The 23,928-nt window shown below is 41.3% G+C and overlaps 1 protein-coding gene across 1 annotated transcript in view; it reads left to right on the forward strand.

The window, feature by feature from the left end:
- Window positions 1–23,928, forward strand: part of LOC128688915 (SCY1-like protein 2) — a 158,639-nt gene that overhangs the window by 132,043 nt on the left and 2,668 nt on the right. Inside the window, exon 13 of the mRNA XM_053776967.2 lies at window positions 2,422–2,495. Coding sequence (XP_053632942.1) covers window positions 2,422–2,495 — 74 coding nt within the window. The remainder of the gene's footprint in view (window positions 1–2,421; window positions 2,496–23,928) is intronic.

Below are 23,928 nucleotides of genomic sequence, written 5' to 3' on the forward strand. Positions count from 1 at the left end.
TCACTGTCAATGCCGTATAGATACGTCTTACGAGCCAGTGTTGGTGATGTATTAATATGCTAAAATTCTAGAGGCTTCTAATCTAGCGGGAGAAAGCTGGTAGACCTACATGTAAGAGAATTGGTCTGTGTGGTCAGTATGCGCAGTATAAAAAAGTTCAGGGCACCCGCATTGCACTGTGGGAACGCCATTTCAGTAGTCCTTGTTTACCATGCGTCAAAGTAAGAAATATCTCACTCCCCGGCAAATTTGGGACTCTTCTCTTCCCAAGTGATAGTTTTAACACAGAGGAAGTGTCAGTGAAGATAAATTTCATGGTTTTGAGGAGTTTGTGACCGAAAGCAATGCCCAGGATACCAGATACAGATAGTGAAAAGGGAAGGCAGCTTGAGTGTTCGGGAAGGCAGCTTGGGTGGTGGGGAAGGCAGCGTGGATGATGGGGAAGACAACATGGATGTTGGGAAGACGGTGTGGGTGGTTAGGAAGACAGTGTGTAAGTAAGTTTATTTAGGTACACACGAATACAGTTACATAGATTATCACACATGGCCGCATGTGTGGAGAATCTAGGATAACCCAAAAAAGCCAGAGTGACTTATTTCCAGCATGGGTGGTGGGAAAGACAGTGTGGGTGTTGGGGAAGGCAGCGTGGGTGGTGGGGAAGATGGTGTGGGTGTGGAAAGCAGCGTGGGTTTATGTAAACAAGTTTTGTAAACATTATGATGATAACAATGTTTTTGCGGTTATTGTGTTGCACACATCGAATAGATATATATATATACATTATGCATTATATTGGTCTCACAGGCCACAAAAGTTACTTGAAAAAATAAAATATTAGAAAAGAAAAGAAAAAAGTAGAATAAAAGTAAAAATATTATTATGTACTGAGTGAGAGGCAGTTGCCAATGTTGCCATAAGTGGTTCACTTTCTGTGAACTTCAAGCCTCTATATCTCAGTAACTACTGATCTCAAAAGTTTTTTTTTCTTTTAAAACACTCAGGAAAATATTCTTAAGATTTTGGTAAGAATTTTTTTTTTTTTTTTTTTTTTAAATATTTTCCAACACTGAGAGCAGGTTTGTGAAAGGGTTAAATGCATGAAACTTTGGAAAGTTTCCAGATATAATTGAGAGAGACACTGAGTTCATGGAGGATGTAAGCAAACCATGTGGTTCGCTGATGCCATAATAGCGAATCAGGAGCCATATAAACATATTTTTGGATATAATTTAAAATGTCCTTACTAGCAAAGTGCTGTAAAGCAAAGCAACATAAAGCAGGGACTGCCTGTATGTCATTCTGCTGGTCAGTTATGTGACAACTAATTTGTCCAGTCTGCTTGACAATAATTAAAATACTACTAACTCTTCTATTTCCATTAAGAACTGGGGGCAAAAACACAAAAGCAACTTTACCATTAGCACAGGAGTATGTATACATAATACCAAACGGGGGGGGGGGGGGGTAACAAGATATTTGTAGGGGCAAACAGCAAGATCTCTGGAGATTAAGATCCACGAACACAAGAACGCCTACAACTGTGCTGACCATAAAACTACTTGTGTCCAACACAGATGTTGGACTCCTTACAAAGTTCAATGAAGCTAAGTTGGTTATTCAGAAAGATGATTTATGGAGATAAAAAGTAAAAAAGAGGCAGCTGTAATTGCTGTCAGTAACACAGTATCTGAGAAGTCTGGCAGTTACAGCATATTCAAATTTTAACCAACATCATATTGCCCATTTTGGAGCTGACCATCATGTATTACCTCTTAAACAGTGTATAGAGGAGCACTACAGCCCATGCTGACAGGGCCTTCTCAAACCCTACCAATTTCACTGTTGCTGCTGCACCCTTCCCCCTCTCCCACTTCCTCTTTCTACATACTGTCTGACTCCTGCCACTATATATAACACTGTTTTCTTAGATGTCTCTATATTAGGAGTGAAGAAGCCACTTGTGGTGAAACATTTCCTTTAATGTTTATCCTGAACCCTACATGAATGTCTTCTTCCATATCTATAAGGAAAGTTTAGTCAAAAGATAATATAAAATAAGCTAATGAAGGAAGAAAAACTACACATTATATCGAGTGTTCAGTTATTAAGGCTACTGGAATAACATGCTGCATATTCTGTATGTTGATTTAATATTTCATGTACAGTACCACAGGCAGGGTTAGAACCCGCGATCAGAGAGTCATAAAACTCCAGATCGACCCGCTAGCCACTGGGCCAGCTGGCTACAACAAGATTCGTCCAACTAGGTATATTTATACACCATAGGAAGGTTAGCATAGGCACCGCTGTGACCACAAATGCAAGTTTTTACAGACGAATCTCCCGCCAGCATGGCTGTGATTAGCCCTAGCTCTGTATTTTAATTTTCTACATAGTAATGATAACTTCTCATTTCAGGATATGACAGATAAAGTAGAAGCAGAGCACAGAACTAAACTGATTCAGTTGCACTCAATACAGGAAGAAAAGAAGTAAGTATAATGGCTTTTAAGGCATTCAGATTGTAATTCCACACCTGTTCCTCATACTAAGAATTTTTTTTTTCAGTGCACCAGCCATCTCCCACCGAGGCAGGGTGACCTAAAAAGAAAAACAAAAATTTTCCTTTTTACATGTAGGAATTTATACAGGAGAAGGGGTTACTAGCCCCTTGCTCTTGGTATTTTAGTTGCCTCTTATGATATGCAAGGCTTACGAAGAAAGATTCTCTTCCACTTCCCCATGGAAATAAAAGGAAGTTAATAAGAACAAAAACTATTAAGAAAATAGAAGAAAAACTTGATATCGATAGGTGTGTAAAGGAGGGCCCCGCTTATACAGCAAGTTAGGTTCTAGGCTTCTGCTGTAAAGCAAAAATCAGTGTATAGTAAAACATAATTTTTTTTTCACTTTCAAATGCATATAAAAGCCTGATGACATGTTTACACTATCATATATTAGGTGAGCAATAGAGTTAGGAATGAAAGATGCATATACACGTACAGTGCACACATTACTTGTAGTTTTGGAATGGTTGATACTTGTATTTAACCCTTTGAAGATCAGAACCCATGATGAAACTTGTTCTCAGGGTTGGAGAATTTAAAAAAAATAATTATTTTTCTCATGAAATGATGGGGAATCTTTTTCCGAAGGTAATGAAATGAAAGGTGTGAAATTTGATGGCAAAGTTAGCGGTCTTGTCTATATGTAACCCTTAAACTGTTCAAACGTAGATCTACGTTAGTACTGCTAGCGCTCCAAACGTAAATCAGCATTTTATTATTCCTGCCTCCAAATTTGGGACAATTGGCCTGAGATGCTTAGTCAGTATAGAATGGGTCTTAACACTTGGTGTGTGCAGTATCATAAAATCTGAGACAACTTAGTACCTTGTGGGAGCACCATTTCAATTGAGCACCAGCTAGAGCAAAGAGCGTGGCAAACACTAGGGATTCACTAACGTCATGTTGTATTAATTCTCCCCTTTGAAGAGGAAAGTGATGTTGACTCAGAGTTTAGTGGCTTTGAGATGGATGTGGCCACAAGTGGTCAAGGAAATATCAAAAACCTCGATAATAGCCCATGCGCAACATTTGTGCAACATCTTCTCAGTTTTAATACTGCTGGTAGTGTCATCCTACCAGAATGTCCTATAACCTATACCCTAAGTGAAGAGAAACCATTCTGGAACGCGTAATATGTGTTTGGGAGGCCATGTGACTGGCTGGCCGGGTGACTGGCTGGCCGGGTGGCTGGCTGGCCGGGTGGTTGTCTGGCCAGATGGCTGGCAGGCCAGGTGGCTGGCTGGTCGGGTGGCTAGCAGGCCGGGTGGCTGGTTGGCCTAGTGGCTGGCTGGCCTGGTGGCTGGCTGGCCGGGTGGCTGGCTGGCCGGATGACTGGCTGTTTTTCAAATTTCAGAATTTTTCGAATTTCAGAATGAAGGTGGGGTCTAGGCCAGCAGGCCTACTGCAGTGTTCCTCTTTTCTTATGTTGTTATGTACCCATGACACCAATCATACCCAGAGTCTCCCACTCATATATTTGTCCAATCTCTTTTTAAAGCTACCCAAGTTCCTATCGAAGCTAAAACCTTGGTTAGTTTCAAAATAAGGTTGGATTTGTGGAGGACATGCCAAGTATAGGCCAACAAACCTACTGCAGTGTTCCTCCTTTCTTATGTTCTTATGTTAATGAGTGGAACAGTCTGCCTCGTATGGTTATAAGAACATAACATAAGAACATAAGAATGGAGGAATACTGCAGAAGGCCTACTGGTCCATACAAGGCAGGTCCTAATCAAAACGACCCCTACTCAAAGCTTCCCAAGAATATCCTTAGGTACCCAATGACACCAATCAAACCTAGCCCCTCCCACTCATATACGTATTTGTCCAATCTCTTTTTAAAGCCACCCAATGTCCTAGCCTCGATCACCCTACTCGGGAGATTGTTCCACGCATCCACAACTCTGTTAGAAAACCAGTACTTACCTATGTCCTTTCTAAATCTAAATTTTCTTTCTTTCTTTCAACACACCGGCCGTATCCCACCAAGGCAGGGTGGCCCAAAAAGAAAAACGAAAGTTTCTCTTAAATTTAGTAATTTATACGGGAGAAGGGGTTACTAGTCCCTTGCTCCCTCTTACAACACGCATGGCTTACGGAGGAAGAATTCTGTTCCACTTCCCCATGGAGATAAGAGGAAATAAACAAGAACAAGAACTGGAAAGAAAATAGAAGAATACCTAGAGGGGTGTGTATATATATGCTTGTACATGTATGTGTAGTGTGACCTAAGTCCAAGTAGAAGTAACAAGACATACCTGAAATCTTGCATGTTTATGAGACAGACAAAAGACACCAGCAATCCTACCATCATGTAAAACAATTACAGGTTTTCGATGTACACTCACTTGGCAGGACGGTAGTACCTCCCTGGGCGGTTGCTGTTTACCAACCTACTACCTAGGAAATCTAAATTTATCCAACTTAAATCCATTATTTCTGGTTCTTACCTGGTTTGACACTCTCAGTACTTTATTAATATCACCTTTGTTTATACCCATCATCCACTTATACACTTCAATGATATCTCCCCTCATTCTACGTCTCTCCATAGAGTGGAGATTCAAGGCTCTAAGTCTGTCTTCATACGGGAGATTCCTTACAGAGTAAATTATTTTAGTCATTCTTCTTTGTATGTTCTCCAGTGAGTCTATATCCATCCTGCAGCAGGCCTGTTGGCCCATACTAGGCATGTCCTTCACAAACCATCCCACTAACAGAATATTTGTCCAACTCACGAGGGATAATATTACTGTCACAAGGGACATGGTTATCAAACAGATAGGCAAACTGAAGCAAAATAAGTCCCCGGGGCTCGACGAGTTGTTTTCCAGGGTACTTAACCCTTAAACTGTCCATGTGTAGATCTACGTCCACGTGCAGGGGGCTCCGAATGTAGCTCTATTTTTTTTTTCATGTGAACGTAGATCTACGTTTAGACAGTTTAAGGGTTAAGGAATACAAGATGGAACTTAGTCAGCCATTAACGAGTGTGTTTAATGTGTCCATCCTTACTGATGTTGTGGAAGATGGCTAATGTGGTTCATATATTCCTGTTAGTGGGATGGATTGTGAAGGACCTGCCTAGTATGGGCCAACAGGCCTGCTGCAGTGTTCCTCCTTTCTTACGGACATAAACTCATTAGAAAACATTCAGCGTAGAATGACTAAATTAATACATAGCATTAGAAATCTTCCTTATGAAGTAAGATTGAAGACCCTTAAATTACATTCACTTGTTAGACAAAGAATGAGGGGAGACATGATCAAAGTGTATAAGTGGAAAATGGGTATTAATAAAGGGGATATAAATAAGGTCTTGAGGATATCTCTCTAAGAGAGAACCCACAGTAATGGATTCAAATTAGACAAGTTTAGATTTAGAAAGGATATAGAAAAGTATTGGTTTGGAAATAGGATAGTTGATGAGTGGAACAGTCTACCTAGTTGGGTTATTGAGGCTAAAACCTTGGGTAGTTTCAAATTTATGTTGGATAAATACATGAGTGAGAGGGGTTGGATTTGAATGGGACTTGCATATGAGAGTGGATAGAGTTATGAGAGCTTATTTCTTGAGTGGCATTGAAAATTGTGTTGGGCAAATGTTTTGTTAGTGGAATGGATTGTAAAAGACCTGCCTAGTATGGGCCAACAGGCCTACTGCAGTGTTCCTCCTTTCTTATGTTCTTATGTTATGGTCTTATGACACAACTGGTGGTACTGGAGTTATGTAGAGATGACTGACAATCCACACTCCATGAAAAAACTTCGGTTTTTGGAACTTTTCGAATTTCAGAATTTCAGATAAAGGAATGGGGACTGTATAAGGCATAATAAGCGTGACTAGCAAGTAATACGCATTTTCAGTTGTTCAGGAATCAGACGTGACGACTCTGCATCTCTGCATCGTGTGTAATACTTGTTAGTTCTGAGACAGACAGAGAGACAAGCAGAGACAGGAAGACGAACACATAGGCAGACAGATTAGCAGAGACAGAGATAAAGAGACAGAGCTAGACAAATAGACAGACAAATAGACAGACAAACAGACAGACAGATAGACAAACAGATAGACATGTTTATATGTCAAAGTGAAAACAAACAGCCAAGGCAGTGCATGATCATCAAGTGTCACGTGTCCACTGCTGCTCTGTCAGCAGTGCAGTGACACTCTTCTTACATGATGCTTCAAGGAGTTTCATATATACTCTAGCATGTCTAAAACATTGCTAGGACCTATAAATACTTTGCATAGTATTCCTAGACAATAGTAGGTGACCAAGGCAGGTGAAAATGTTCACCTGTCAGTGTGTTTGTGACTATTTGAGTACTATTTCAGTACCTAATATTAGTGTCAGAACAAAGATTGGTTATGAAATCACAAGAACTACTATAAATTGTAATTATCAGAACATAAAAATTATATAAATTAAAATAAAAATAAGAAAAAAAGGTATATTGGCAACACTTCTACAAGTGGCAGGACTCGATGTTGCTGTCATGTGAGCATCCAGCACCAACTTTGCAGTCTTATACCTCGGTAAGTACTAGTCCTAAAATTTTTTTGTGTCTTATTGCACACAAAAAATTGCCCTCTTTAATATTCGGGGCGCTGGGCCTAAATGATCCAAATGTATATATACGTTCTCTTGCCCAGTGCCCCAAATATTTTGAATTTTTTTTTTTTTATATAGAAATAAAGATAACATTTTTCTAAGTGTTATAAGATTAAAATAAAAAAAATTAGCGTCAGTATTTACCGAGATATGATGCTGCGAAGTTGGCACTTAATGCTCACTTGACGGCAATGAGTCCTGCCACTTGCAGAAGTATTACCGATATACCTTTTTTTTCCCATTTTTATATTATTTTATATACGTAATTTTTATGCTCTGATAATTACAATTTATAGTAGTTCTTGTCATTTTGTAACTAATCTTTGTTCTGACACTAATATTAGGTACTGAAATGGTACTCAAATTGTCACAAACACACTGACAGGTGAACATTTACACCTGCCTTGGTCACCTACTATTGTCTGGGAATATATACAAAGTATTTATAGATCCCAGCAATGTTTTGGATATGCGGGAGTATATAATAATAATAATAATAATAATAATAAGAAGGATAACTTCCCGTGAAGCATGATGTAAGACAAGTGTCAGTCCACTGCTGATAGTGTAGCGATAACATAAGTGGTAACATATGATTAGCATCCAGTGAGGGTGCAGTGATAAGTGGTGATATTTGATGAGCCCATGCTAGGGTGCAGTGATAAGATAAGTGGTGACATTTGATGAGGTCTGTGCTTTATTTGTTTTCACTGTTACACATAAACATGTCTGTCTATCTGTCTGTCTGTCTAGCTCTCTGTTTATCTCTTTCTCTGCTTATCTGTCTGTCTGTCTGCTTGTCTCTCTTTCGGTCTCTGCTTGTCTCTTTTTGTCTCAGAGAGAGCCACTGTGAACCAACAGGTATTCTTATGCATTATATCTACAAGCACAATATAGCACCTTTGTCTGGATTTTTTGGGTTATCCTATGTAATTTATGCTATGTATAATTGTATTTATGTGTACCTGTACCTGTAAGATAGAGATAGAAAGAGATAGACAGAGACAGACAAAGGGACAGATAGACTGAGATAGACATAGATACAGACAGACAGACGGAGATAGAGCCAGCAGCCAGCCAGCCAGCCAGCCAGCCAGCCAGCCAGCCAGCCAGCCAGCCAGCCAGCCAGCCAGCCAGCCAGCCAGCCAGCCAGCCAGGCAGCCAGCCATACACACAGCCAGCCATCCAGTCAGCCAGCCATTCATCCAGCCAGCCATTCATCCAGCCAGCCAGGCATCCATCCATCCATCCAGCCAGCCAGCCATCCATCCATCCATCCAGCCATCCATTCGGCCAGCCAGCCATCCAGCCAGCCATCCATCCATCCATCCATCCATCCATCCAGCCAGCCATCCAGCCAACCAGCCAGCCATCCAGGCAGCCAGCCAGCCAGCCAGGCATCCATCCATCCAGCCAGGCATCCATTTATCCATCCAGCCAGGCATCCCTCCATCCAGCCAGGCATCCCTCCATCCAGCCAGGCATCCATCCATCCAGCCAGGCATCCATCCAGCCAGCCAGCCATCCAGGTAGCCAGCCATCCAGACAGCCAGTCATCCAGCCAGCCAGGCATCCATCCAGCCAGCCAGGCATCCATCCATCCAGGCAGCCAGCCATCCAGGCAGCCAGCCATCCAGGCAGCCAGCCAGCCTGCCATCCAGCCAGCCAGCCAGCCAGCCAGCCAGCCAGCCAGCCAGCCAGCCAGCCAGCCAGCCATCCATCCATCCAGCCAGCCAGCCAGCCAGCCAGCCAGCCAGCCAGCCAGCCATCCAGCCATCCAGGCAGCCAGGCATCCATCCATCCAGGCAGCCAGGTATCCATCCATCCAGCCAGGCATCCATCCAGCCAGGCATCCATCCATCCAGCCAGGCATCCATCCATCCAGCCAGGCATCCATCCATCCAGCCAGGCATCCATCCAGCCAGCCAGCCAGCCATCCAGGTAGCCAGCCATCCAGACAGCCGGTCATCCAGCCAGCCAGGCATCCATCCATCCAGCCAGCCAGCCAGCCATACAGCCATCCAGGCAGCCAGCCAGCCAGCCTGCCATCCAGGCAGCCAGCCAGCCAGCCATCCCTCCATCCATCCATCCATCCATCCATCCATCCAGCCAGCCAGCCAGCCATCCACCCAGCCAGCCATCCAGGCAGCCAGGCATCCATCCATCCATCCAGCCAGGCATCCATCCATCCAGCCAGGCATCCATCCAGCCAGGCATACATCCATCCAGCCAGGCATCCATCCATCCAGCCAGGCATCCATCCATCCAGCTAGGCATCCATCCATCCAGCCAGGCATCCATCCAGGCAGCCAGCCAGCCAGCCATCCAGGCAGCCAGCCAGCCAGCCAGCCATCCAGGCAGCCAGCCAGCCAGCCACCCAGGCAGCCAGCCAGCCACCCAGGCAGCCAGCCAGCCATCCAGGCAGCCATCCAACCATCCAGGCAACCAGCCAGCCAGCCAGCCAGCCATCCAGGCAGTCAGCCAGCCAGCCAGGCAGTCAGCCAGGCAGGCAGCGAGCCAGCCAGACAGCCATCCAGACAGCCAGCCAGCCATCCAGGCAGCCATCCAGGCAGCCATCCAGGCAGCCATCCATCCAGCCATCCATCCAGCCATCCATCCAGCCAGCCAGGCAGCCAGCCAGTCATCCAGGCAGCCATCTAGGCATCCATCCATCCATCCATCCATCCATCCATCCATCCAGCCAGCCAGCCATCCAGGCAGCCATCCAGCCAGCCAGCCAGCCATCCAGCCAGCCAGCCATTCAGGCAGCCAGCCAGCCATCCAGGCAGCCAGCCAGCCAGCCAGCCATCCAGGCAGCCAGCCAGCCAGCCATCCATCCATGCAGGCAGCCAGCCATCCATCCAGCCAGCCAGCCAGCCAGCCAGCCAGCCAGCCAGCCAGCCAGCCAGCCAGCCAGCCAGAGAGCCAGCCAGCCATCCAGGCAGCCAGCCAGCCAGCTAGCCAGCCAGGCAGCCAGCCAGCCATCCAGACAGCCATCCAGGCAGCTAGCTAGCCAGCCAGCCAGGCAGCCATCCAGGCAGCTAGCTAGCCAGCCAACCATGCAGCCATCCAGGCAGCTAGCCAGCCATTCAGGCAGTCAGCCAGCCATCCAGGCAGCCATCCAGGCAGCCATTCAAGCAGCCAGCCAGCCAGCCAGCCAGGCAGCCATCCAGGCAGCCAGGCAGCCATCCAGGCAGCCAGCCATCCAGGCAGCCAGCCAGCCAGCCATCCATCCAGGCAGGCAGGCAGCCAGCCATCCAGCCAACCATCCAGGTAGCCAGCCAGCCATCCAGACAGCCATCCAGCCAGCCAGCCAGGCAGCCAGCCAGCCAGCCAGTCAGGCAGCTAGCTAACCAGCCAGCCATGCAGCCATCCAGGCAGCTAGCCAGCCATTCAGGCAGTCAGCCAGCCATCCAGGCAGCCAGCCAGCCATCCAGGCAGCCATCCAGCCAGCCATCCAGCCAGCCATCCAGCCAGCCATCCATCCAGCCAGCCATCCATCCAGCCAGCCAGCCAGCCAGTCAGCCAACCAGCCAGTCACTTACTTATTGCACGTTCCAGAATTGTTTCTCTTTACTTAGGGCATAGGTTATAAGACATTCTGAAAGGGTGTTGCACAAATGTTGCACTTGGGTTATTATCGAGGTTTTTGATAATTCCTTGATCACTTGTGGCCACATCCACCCCAAAGCCACTAAACTTGGTGTCAACATCACTTTTCTCTTAAAAGAGGAGTGTTAATACGACATGACATCAGTGAATCCTGGGTGTTTTCTCTAGCTGGCACTCAATTTAACTGGTGCTCCCACAAGGTACTAAGTGGTCCCAGATTTTTTTAATACTGCACACATTGAGTGTTAAGACCCATTCTATGCTGACCAGGCATCTCAGGCCAATCATGCAAAATTTGGAGGCAGGAAAAATAAAATGTATATATACGTTTGAGGTGCTAGCGGTAGGAACGTTTATGTACGTTTGGACCATTTAGGGGTTAAGGGTTAAACATTGGAGATTTTGCCCACATTGATCTTTATTTTCAGTCAATTCCATTGTTCTAGGTGACCAAACTCATAGCTTTTTCACTTGTATTCCTACTGTTCTATTGATTGACTATAAGAAACTGCCCATTTATTTAATCTGACTACCAATAAAGTGATCAGAAATCAGTAATTTGGCTACTTTCACGAAAATTAAAAAATTGCTAATTTAAAAATAGGATCCAGAATAAACAATGTAGACATTCCTGGCACTAAAACAACATTCCCTCTGTTCATCAGGCATCTCCTATATGAGACTTGCTTTCCATTTTGAATTTTTATTCACACAAAAAATAAAAGATTTACTGTTATGCAGACTACTGCATTATTGTAAAAATAGTATAAATAATGTCAGCACATTTATGGACATGTATTAGACCGACCAGTTGGATGTGTATTGGACAAGTGGTGTAATTTGTGTACATTTGTGGACACGTATTAGACCGACCAGTTGGATGTGTATTGGACAAGTGGTGTAATTTGTGTACATTTGTGGACACATATTAGACCGACCAGTTGGATGTGTATTGGACAAGTGGTGTAATTTGTGTACAGGTGCTCCTCAGCTTACGATGGGGTTATGTTCTGATGAACCCATTGTAAGTCGAAAATATTGTGAATCTAATATGAATATGATATGCTAAATAAATAAGTAAATAAATAACTACTGTCACTGAATAAGTAAATAAACAAATAATTACTATAACTAACTCTTGCACCATTGTAAAGGTGAAATATCGTAAGTTGAACCATTTTAAGTTGAGCACCTGTACTCTGGAATATTGGCAAATATCAAACATTTCCACTACTTTGAGCTCAGTTTCAAGCTACTTTCAGTCCAGATACCAATCAAATCATCCTATTTCTGTAATATATTGTCTACTTTATCATATGAAACCAACAATACAAGAATAAAAACCATACGAAAATACACTGCAAAGTCGCCATTTCAAACCAAAAACAGTCAGTGTTTTCTCCATTATGCATTGCTTGCTGCAATTTTCTTTTTAAATGGTTCACACTACATAGACCCACTCTCTCATATCTAGGCCCAAATTTACCGCTCATAGCTTATCAGAGTGAGCTGAGCTTATGGCATAGAATTTGGGACCGACCCAGGCTTCAAAGCCATAGAACTACGGGACTGACCCTTAAAGGGTTAATAAATGTATGGAAGAGGAGAAGGTACCTAGGGATTGGCAGAGAACATGCATAGTTCCTTTGTATAAAAGCAGAAGGGTCAAAAGAGAGTGTAAAAATTTTAGGGGAATAACCCTGATGAGTATACCTAGTAAAGTGTAAGGTAGAGTTATTATTGAAAGAATTAAGAGTAAGACAGAGAGCAGGATCACAGATGAACAAGGAGGCTTTAGGAGTGGTAGGAGGTGTGTAGACCAAATGTTTACAGTGAAGCATATACGTGAACAGTATTTAATAAGGGCTATTGTTGCATTTATGGATTTGAAAAAGGCATATGATAGGGTGGATAAGAGAGCAATTTGGCAGATGTTGCACATGTATGGAATAGGTGGTAGTTTACTGAAAGCAGTTAAAAGTTTTTATGAGGATAGTGAGGCTCAAGTTAGGGTATGTAGGAGAGAGGGAGATTGTTTCCCAGTAAAAGTAGGCCTTAGACAGGGATGAATGATGTCACCATAGTTGTTCATAGATGGGGTTGTGAGAGAAGTGAATGCTTGGGTATTGGCAAGAGGTGTGGGACTGAGAGATAAAGAATCTAACACGAAGTGGGAGTTGTCACAGTTGCTTTTTGCTGATGACACTGTGCTTTTGGGAGATTCTGAAGAGAAGTTGCAGAGGTTGATGAACGAGTTTGGAAGAGTATGTAAAAGAAGGAAATGAGAAGTGAATGTAGGAAAGAGCAAGGTGATGATGATAAAAAATTATGGTAATGGAAGATTGGATATCAGATTGGAGGGAGGGAGGGAGTATGGAGGAAGTGAATGTATTCGGATATTTGGGAGTGGGTTTATGAAAGATGAGGGAATCATAGAATTGATGAGGGGGAAAAAAGTGAATGGAGCATTAACAAGTCTGTGGAGACAAAGAAGCAAAGAGGGGAATTTATCAGTGTAGTGGTACGAACACTCTTATATGGGTGTGAAGCATGGGTGGTGAATATTGCAACAAGGAGAGGGCTGGAGGCAGTGGAGATGTCGTGTCTGAGGGCAATGTGTAGTGTGAATATAATGCAGAGAATCTGTAACTTGAAGATTAGAAGGAAGTGTGGAGTTTCCAAAAGTATTATCCTGAGGGCAGAGGAAGGATTGTTGAGGTGATTTGGACATTTAGAGAGGATGGAACAAAATAGAATGACTTGAAGGGCATATAAATCTGTAGTGGAAGGAAGGCAGGGTAGGGTTCGTCCTAGGAAAGGTTGGAGGGAGGGGGTGAAGGAGGCTTTGTATGTAAGGGGCTTGGACTTCCAGCAAGAGTGCATGAGTGTGACAGATACGAGCGAGTTGAGATGAATGGTTTTTATAACATGACGTGCTGTTGGAGTGTGAGCAAGGTAACATTTCTGAAGGGATTCAGGGAAATTGGTAGCTGGATTTGAGTCATGGAGGTGGGAAGTACAATGCCTGCACTCTGAAGGAGGGGTGTTGATATGTTGCAGTTTTTAACTGTAGTGTAGGCATGCCTCTGGCAAGACAGTGATGAAATGAATGATGATGAAAGTGTTCCTTCTTTTTCTGGTCTCCCTGCTTTGGTGGGAAATGGCCAATGTGTTAATAAAAAAAAAAAAATTACTATATAACTGAAAACTGTTGCATTAGCAAAACACTGTAAAGTGAAGCTCCATAAAGCAGGGGCCCTACTGTATATATATACGTATTCATGAATGTGTAGTGTGTCCTGAATGTAAGGAGAAGTAACAAGATATACTTGTTATCTTGCATGTTTATGAGACAGAAATGATACCAACAATCATACCATTGTGTAAAATTACAGGTTTCCACTTCAATCACATTTGACAGGACGGTAGTACAGTCATACCCCGCTCTGTGTCATTAATTGGTTCCAAAAGCCATGACATAACCCTGTTTTTGACATAAACTGGACGTAATGCCTTCAAGTGATGACAAACTAGTTTAACCCTTTGACTGTTTCAGTCGTATACGTACGTCTTACGCACCACTGTTTCTGACGTATTTATATGCGTAAATTCTAGCGGCTTCAAATCAAGCAGGAGAAAGCTGGTAGGCCCACATGTGAGGGAATGGGTCTGTGTGGTCAGTGTGCACCACATAAAAAAAATCCTGCAACACGCAGTACGCAATGAGAAAAAAAAATGGACCGTTTTTTTTGGATTAAAACACCGACTTTGAGGTGTATTTTCATATAGTATTTATCATTGTATTCTCGTTTTCATGGTCTCAGGTGATAAAATGGAAAACATATTACAGAAATAGAGGTGATTTTGATTACTTTCAAGATGAAAACGACCTTGAAATTGAGCTCAAAATAGCAGAAATGTTCGATTTTTACCAATGTTCAGGAGTAAGCAAATCACACCACACATCCAATACACTTCAGTTGGGGAGTCTAATATTTTTTCACTAGTGCACTGATATTATTTATACCATTTTTACAATAATGCAGTAGTCTGCATAACAGTAAATTTTTTATTTTTTTGTATGAATAAAAAATCAAAATAGAAAGCAGTAGTAATATAAGAGGGGCCTAGAGATGTGACTAATGAACAGAGGATATGTTATTTTAGTGCCAAGAATGTCTACATTGTTTATTCTGGACCCTATTTTGAAATTGGCATCTTCTTTAATTTGCGTGAAATTGGCCAAATTGCCAATTTCTGACCACTTTAATGGGTAGTTCAAATCGATAAATGGGCGGTTTCTTGTACTCAACAGATAGAACAAATGGAGTTCTAAAAAAATAGCTATGAGTTTGGCCAACTGGAACAACGGAATTGGCCAAAAGCAGGGCTCAAAATCGGCGAAATCGCCGATGTGTATATGTCGCCAAGACTGCTAACTTCGCGGGAGCGTAATTCTGTGAGTTTTCGACCAAATTTCGTACTTTTGGTGTCATTACCATCGGGAAAAGATTTTCTATCATTTCATAAGAAAAGATAATTTATTTTTTTTCCAAAAATTTATCGACATAGAATGACAGTTTCAGAAAGGGGCCTGCAACAGTCAAAGGGTTAAATAATTAGCCAAAGAATATAACTATTGCTAAACCTTAAAGAACACTAAAAACACATTTTCCAGTCGACCAAATTCTTAGCAATTTCACTAGTATTACTTCTATTCTGTTGATTGAGCACAAGAAATCGCCAAGTCAACTGTTTCAACTACAAAATAAAGTGATCGGAAATTGGTAATTTGGCCAATTTAACACAAAGTTCAAAATATTCCAATTTCAAAATAGGGTCCAGAATAAACAATGTAGGTATTCCTGGCACTAAACTAATATTTCCTCTGTTCATTAGTTATGTTTTGAGGCTTTACAAATAAATTCCATTTTGATTTTTTATTCATAGTAATTGTATAAATATCATCACCACATTTGTGAATGTATATTGGACCCACCAGCTGGTGTGTATTAGACGTGTGAGGTCGTTTGTTCACTCTTGAATATCGGCAAAAATTTAACATTTCCGCTACTTTGAGCTCAGTTTCAAGCCATTTCCAGTTCTAAAACCAATCAAAATCATCTCTATTTTTGTAATATGTCTTCCATTCTATCAAATGAGACCAAGAAATCGCAAATACAACCATAAAAAACATAAAAAAAAACCCTGCAAAGTCGCTGTTTTAATCGAAAATCACAGTCTGTTTTTTTTTCTCTCATTATGCACAGTGTGCTGCAGGATTTGCTTTATGTGGTGCACACATACCACATAGATGCATTCTCTCATATCTAGGCCCAAATTTACCACTCACAGTTTATCAGAGTGAGCTGAGCTCATGGCGTAGATCTACGGTTTGGACCCTGAACGTAAAGCCATAGATCTACGGGACGGACCCTGAAAGGGTTAATATATTTGGGTGTCTGGAATGGATTAATTGGATTTACATTATTTCTTATGGGAAATATTACTTCGGTTTTCGTCCATTTCTGATTTCGACTGACCTTCTGGTCGTCCTTAACCCTTTGAGGGTTTTCGTCGTACTAGTACGTCTTACGCGTAGGGGTTTTTGACGTACTAGTACTCATAAATTCTAGCGGCCTCAAATCTAGTGGGAGAAAGCTGGTAGGCCTTCATATGAAAGAATGGGTCTATGTGGTCAGTGTGCACAGTCTAAAAAAAATCCTGCAGCACACAGTGCATAATGAGAAAAAAAAAACTTTGACCATTTTTTTTTAATAAATCAGCGACTTTGCAGTGTATTTTCGTATGGTATTTATTGTTGTATTCTAGTTTTCTTGGTATCATTTTATAGAATGGAAGACATATTACTGAAATTGAGATGATTTTGACTGGTTTTACAATGAAAGGTGCCTTGAAATTAAGCTCAAAGTAGCAGAAATGTTCGATTTTTACCAAACTTCAAAAGTAAACAAATCGTGCCAAGCGTGCAATACACGTCAACTGGTGAGTCTAATATTCTTTCACAAGTGCACCAATAATATTTATACCATTTTTTACACTAATGCAGTAGTCTGCATAACAGTAAATCTTATATTTTTTGTGAGAATAAAAATTCAAAGTGGAAAGCAAAAGAATATAAGAGGGGCCTTGAGACGTGACTAATGACTAGAGGAAATGTCATTTTAGTGCCAGGAATGTCTATCTTGTTTATTCTGGACCCTATTCGGAAATTGGCACCTTTTGAAATTTGTGTGAAATTGGCAAAATTGCTAAATTCTGACCACTGTACTGGATAGTTGAATTTATAAATGGGTGGTTTCTTGCACCCATTCGATAGAAAAAATGGAGTTCTAGCGAAATATTCATGTTTTTTGTCGACTAGTACAGTGAAATTGGCTGAAAATGGGGCTCAAAGTGGGCAAAATCGCCGATGCGTAAACATCGCCGAGACCGCTAACTTTGCGAGAGCATAATTCCGTAAGTTTTCTATCAAATTTCAAACTTTTGGTGTCGTTATGATCGGGAAAAGATTCTCTATCTTTTCATAAGAGAAAATAATTTTTTTTTTTTTTAAATTTGGCCGACCCTGAGAACGAGTTTCGGAGAGGGCCTGTCGACCCTCAAAGGGTTAAGGACGAAAACCGGGGTTCCACTGTATTTTTAAAGAATAATGAACACAATTAAAAAAAAATTTATTTTGTGATTTACTCTTAAAAATGCCTTAAGTATGATTAAAAACATATAAGGGGACCCTAAGGGATATGCTGTTACCTACATTTTTTCACCTTTTTTCATACCTTTTAATCATATTTAGCTTGTCTTCCATTGTAACCACATTACACTTGGAATCACTAGCACTATCCTTCCTATGATCCATGGCTAACAGACACAGGAAAGGAATCACAAAAATAACAGCAAAAGGCAAAACAAGCACACAATTGCAGCATGAGCAAAAATGGATATGGCATGGCCCTTGTTTTGAATGAGAACCAGCAGCAATGCTGCCATGCAACAAGGTGGTGGAACTACATAATGACAGACATTTGTTTACAATGTTTACAAGTTTTACACGATGGTAGGATTGCTGGTGTCTTTTGTCTGTCTCATAAATATGCAAGATTACAGGTATGTCTTGCTACTTCTTCTTACACTTAGGTCACACTACACATACATGTACAAGCATATATATATACACACACCTCTGGGTTTTCTTCTATTTTCTTTCTAGTTCTTGTTTATTTCCTCTTCCTCTGTAAGCTATGCGTGTTGTAAGAGGCAACTAAACTGCCAGGAGCAAGGGGCTAGTAACCCCTTCTCCTGTATATATTACTAAATGTAAAAGGAGAAGCTTTCGTTTTTCCTTTTGGGGCCACCCCGCCTCGGTGGGATACGGCCGGTGTGTTGAAAGAAGAAAGAATTTTCAATGTAAATATTTTATTGTGTATGTATACACTTTTTTATGTTTTAATGTTTTTATTGTATTTTAAATTGTTTTCTGAGCTTGTTTTATCTTTTATTGTTAATTTTTATGTGTGTTATTTATTTTAAATATATTTTTAAGGAAAAATTTATTTATTTCACATTGTTTTATTATGACATAACATCGGATGTAATGATGTTCGCTGAACTAAAGTTTACTTTAGAAAAGTGGTGTAAAAGTGAATTTGATTTACAGTGGAACCTCAAATATCGAACTTTTTTCTGTCCAGAAGGCTGTTCGAGTGCCTTTACCGAATGAATTTATTCCCATCAGGAATAATGTAAATTAGATTAGTCCATTTCAGACCCTCAAAATACACTTATAAAAGCACTTACAAAAATACACTTACATAATTGGTTGTGTTGGGAGCAGTTCGATTTTTGAGGTTCCACTGTAAGCCGAAATGATGTAAAGTGGGGTATGACTGTACCTTCCTGGGTAGTTTTGATTAGAAATATACATGTAAATATAATATTAAACAAGATCTTGGAATGATGGGAGCATTAAAAAAGATTTTGATGGCAGTGGAGCTAGCACGTTTCATTCAAGTTGGGATATCTACTAATTCTTTTTCAAATAGAAGCAATGTTACATTAAAATGGAACACCGAAAACTCAGCTTAAGTTGGGCTACAGGCAGTCTTAGACTTTTGATTGTCCAAGGCAACTAATTGCGATGATCTAGATGAAATTTCTGAGGCAAGAATTGGAAGATACATTTAAACAGACAGACATACAAATTTACTTTTTATGATTATTCATTGTATAAGAGATTAAATAATATGGTTTTGTCATGCATAGAAATCCTCATGAAATACATATTTTGGCATAATTAAAATTAAGCAAACTTTAAAAATTTATAAGAACATAAGAAAGAAGGAACACGGCAACAGGCCTACTGACCCATGCAAAGCAGGTCCATGCCACCCCCCCCCCCCCTGGTCTAGAACAATGACCACCTAGTCAGGTCACTTCCACTTAAGGAAAGAGCACAGCACCAGACCCGGTAGCCCAAGCTAGTCAGGTCCAACTCACACCCGCCCACACCCACTCATGCATTTATCCAACCTATTTTTAAAATTACACAACGTCTTAGCGTTTATGATGGTACTTGGGAGTTTGTTCCACTCATCCACAGCTCTATTACCAAACCAGTGCTTTCCTATATCCTTCCTGAATCTGAACTTTTCCAACTTGAAGCCATTACTGCGAGTCCTGTCTTGGCTGGATATTTTCAGCACGCTATTTACACCCCCTTTATTTATTCCTGTCTTCCATTTATACACCTCAATCATATCCCCCCTAATTCTATGCCTTTCTAGAGAGTGCAGATTCAAGGCCCTCAGTCTATCCTCATAGGGAAGATTTCTGATACATGGGATCAACTTTGTCATCCTCCTCTGTACGTTTTCCAGTGCATTTATAGATTCTGAAGAGAAGTTGCAGAGATTGGTGGATGAATTTGGTAGGGTGTGCAAAAGAAGAAAATTGAAAGTGAATACAGGAAAGAGTAAGGTTATGAGGATAACAAAAAGATTAGGTGATGAAAGATTGGATATCAGATTGGAGGGAGAGAGTATGGAGGAGGTGAATGTATTCAGATATTTGGGAGTGGACGTGTCAGCGGATGGGTCTATGAAAGATGAGGTGAATCATAGAATTGATGAGGGGAAAAGGGTGAGTGGTGCACTTAGGAGTCTGTGGAGACAAAGAACTTTGTCCTTGGAGGCAAAGAGGGGAATGTATGAGAGTATAGTTTTACCAACGCTCTTATATGGGTGTGAAGCATGGGTGATGAATGTTGCAGCGAGGAGAATGCTGGAGGCAGTGGAGATGTCATGTCTGAGAGCAGTGTGTGGTGTGAATATAATGCAGAGAATTTGTAGTTTGGAAGTTAGGAGGAGGTGCGGGATTACCAAAACTGTTGTCCAGAGGGCTGAGGAAGGGTTGTTGAGGTGGTTCGGACATGTGGAGAGAATGGAGCGAAACAGAATAACTTCAGGAATGTATCAGTCTGTAGTGGAAGGAAGGCGGGGTAGGGGTCGGCCTAGGAAAGGTTGGAGGGAGGGGGTAAAGGAGGTTTTGTGTGCGAGGGGCTTGGACTTCCAGCAGGCATGCGTGAGCGTGTTTGATAGGAGTGAATGGAGACAAATGGTTTTTAATACTTGACGTACTGTTGGAGTGTGAGCAAAGTAACATTTATGAAGGGGTTCAGGGAAACCAGCAGGCCGGACTTGAGTCCTGGAGATGGGAAGTACAGTGCCTGCTCTCTGAAGGAGGGGTGTTAATATTGCAGTTTAAAAACTGTAGTGTAAAGCACCCTTCTGGCAAGACAGTGATGGAGTGAATGATGGTGAAAGTTTTTCTTTTTCGGGCCACCCTGCCTTGGTGGGAATCGGCCAGTGTGATAATAAAAAAAAAAAAAAATAATAATTATATCCATTCTGTAATATGGTGATCAAAACTGTGCAGCATAATCTAAATGAGGCCTAACCAAGGATATATAGAGTTGAAGAACAACCTGAGGACTTCTATTATTTATACTTCTTGATATGAAGCCAAGGATTCTGTCAGCTTTATTGTGAACACTTATGTACTGTTGTCTTGGTTTCAGATTACTGCTAACCAGAACTCCTAAATCCTTTTTGCAATCATTAGTATTAAGAACTACATTATTCAGTTTATAAGTGGCATGGTTATTGTCCTGTCCAACATTTAGAACTTTTCATTTGTCTGTATTAAACTGCATCTGCCACTTCTCCGACCACTGCATCAGTCTATTCAAATCATCCTGGAGTGCACTAATGTCCTCAATAGAATGAATTGGACGGCCTATTTTGGTGTCATCAGCAAATATGCTTATGTCGCTATTTATTCCCTCATCTATATCGTTTATGTAAATTGTGAACAACAAGGGGCCCAACACTGACCCCTGTGGAACACCGCTTGTTACGTGCCCCAATTCTGATTTCTCCACATTTAAGCAAACTCTTTGCTGCCTATTTGTCAACCATGCCTCTACCCAGAAAAAATTTCTTCTCCTATTCCGTGTGCCTTAAGTTTCTTCAAAATTCTCTGATGTGGAACTCTATCGAATGCCTTACTGAAGTCCATATACACAATATCATATTCATTACCATGATCTACCTCCTCAAACGCCTTAGCGAAAAAAGTTAGTAAATTCGTAAGACAGGAACGCCCCTTAGTAAAACCATGTTGAGATTCATTTATCAATTTATGCCTATCAAGATGGCTACGAATTGCCTCGGCAATTATTGATTCCATAAATTTTCCCACTATGGAGGTAAGGCTTATTGTTCTATAGTTCGAAGCTAAGGACCTGTCACCTGCCTTGTAAATAGGTATTACATTTGCCATTTTCCACTTAACAGGTACTATGCTAGTTTGTAGTGATATGTTGAAAAGATTAGCCAAAGGTTTGCAAAGTTCCTCTTTACATTCCTTTAAAACCCTTGCAAACAATTCATCAGGGCCTGGAGATTTTTTAAGTTTTAATTTCTCTATTTGTCTGAGGACCATGTCACTAGTTACAGCAATCGTGCATAGTTTATTATCGTCCTGTTCTACATAATTTATTATTTCTGGAATTTCGCTAGTATCTTCTTGAGTAAAGACTGAGAGGAAGTAAGAATTGAAAATTTCACACATATCCCTATCATTGTCAGTGATCGGGCCTGAACTAGTCTTAAGTGGGCCTATCTTGTCTCTAATCTTACTTCTGTATTCCTGAAAGAACCCTTTTGGGTTAGTCTTTGAATCCTTTGTGACCTTAGCCTCATAATCCCTTTTTGCTTTTCTTATTCCTTTCTTTAGTTCTCTCTTTAATTGAATATATTGATTTCTTAACTGCCCATCCCCTCTTTTGATATGCCTATATATGCCTCTCTTTTGACCTATGAGATGTTTTAATCTATTGTTCATCCATTTGGGATCATTTTTGTTAGATCTAATCTCCCTACTCGCAACAAAAGTTAACTGAGCAGCTAGAACTATGCTCTGAAAAATGTCATATTGGCAACCAACACCAGCTACCTGATCCATAGTCAGATCATCCCAATTTAGCCCACCCAGGTAATTTTTCAGTCCCAGGAAATCAGCCAATCGAAAGTCTGGGACAGAGACTTGATTGCAGTTTACTGGGTAATTCCATAATATATTGAAACTAAGTGATTTGTGATCACTTTCCCCAAGCTCATCATTAACCTCAAGATTATTAATTAGTGAATCTTTGTTGGCAAGAACCAAGTCAAGCAGACTGTTTCCTCTAGTTGGTTCTGTCACAAACTGTTTTAAAAACAATCCTGAACTGTATCAAGAAAGCCACTAGACTCAAGATTTTCTGACAAATTGTTCCAATCAATTTGTCTAAAGTTAAAATCTCCCATTAACACAACATTTTCATATCTAGATGCCTTATGAATTTCGTCCCAAAGCAGCTTACTGCAGTCCCGGGGCCTATATATCATACCCCTCGAGAAACTGTAGCCAAACAGATTCTGTGTCCGATGTTTCTATTCTTATATCATGTCTAACACAACAAGTTAAATTATCTCTGACATACATCGCCACTCCACCACCCTTCCTGTTGACCCTATCAGTGTGGAATAGTTTATAACCCTTTATGCTGCATTCAGAAGGTATTTCTCTATCCTTCAAGTTGAGCCAGGTCTCTGTTATAGCAATAAGATCTATATTACCTGCACTTGCAAGTAATCTTAGCTCATCTATCTTATTTCTTAGACTCCTACTATTTGTATAGTAAACCTTAAGGGAGCTAGTCACTCGTCACCCTCTACTCTCTCTCTGTTTGTTGATCAGTTGCTTTGTCTTTATTAGGAACTTTATTTTGAATACTGTCTTTTAAACATATTCCTGAAGTGTGCTGCCAATATCTGCTGTTTCCAACAATAATATTGCAGCCTGATTGTTTCCCACAAACACCCATACCTCTATAATCTATCAGTTTAAAGTCCTAGACAAGTCATTAATGACCCCCTCAATCGTGTCGAAGAAAAAGGAAATCAAGGAAGCTGTTGTTGCAAAAGGGGTAGATCTGCTCACCAAAAAGAGATCGCAAATACTCAAGGTTTTGAGAATTGGTTGTTAGCATGGATCAACCAAAAACAATTAGCAATTGCATAAGCCATATAGGCAAGGCTTGGCAGGAACTGACTTCGAGGACTTTGAACTCTGCATTAAGTAAATTGTGGCCAGAATGTGTCCTCAACAAAGATTTTGAAGGGTTTGAGGCTGACCCAGAACAGTTCATGTTAGATTACAGATATCATCTTTCTGTTTTTCAGTCATATCCCTCAGCTTCTTCTATATAACATCTGCCCTCTATATTGAATCCATCATCACACACAGACTTAGTAAAACCTCACAAAACAAACCTGAGTGGAGGGGCCCTGCCCTTCCTCAGGAAATTTTCCAAAATAGACAATTTCTGCCACTTTGAGGCCTATTTAAGGCTATCATTACTCACAGAATCATAATAATGTGATTGCAAACAAACCATGGTATGGGTGGGGTTAGAACTCATGTCAAGTGAGTTGTAAAGCTCAAAGCCAATGCATAAGCCACTGGGTCAGCTGGCTATAATAAGATTCATCCAGCTAGGTATATTT

This window comes from Cherax quadricarinatus, chromosome 16, assembly GCF_038502225.1.
Source record: "Cherax quadricarinatus isolate ZL_2023a chromosome 16, ASM3850222v1, whole genome shotgun sequence".
Taxonomy (NCBI): Eukaryota; Metazoa; Arthropoda; class Malacostraca; order Decapoda; family Parastacidae; genus Cherax; species Cherax quadricarinatus.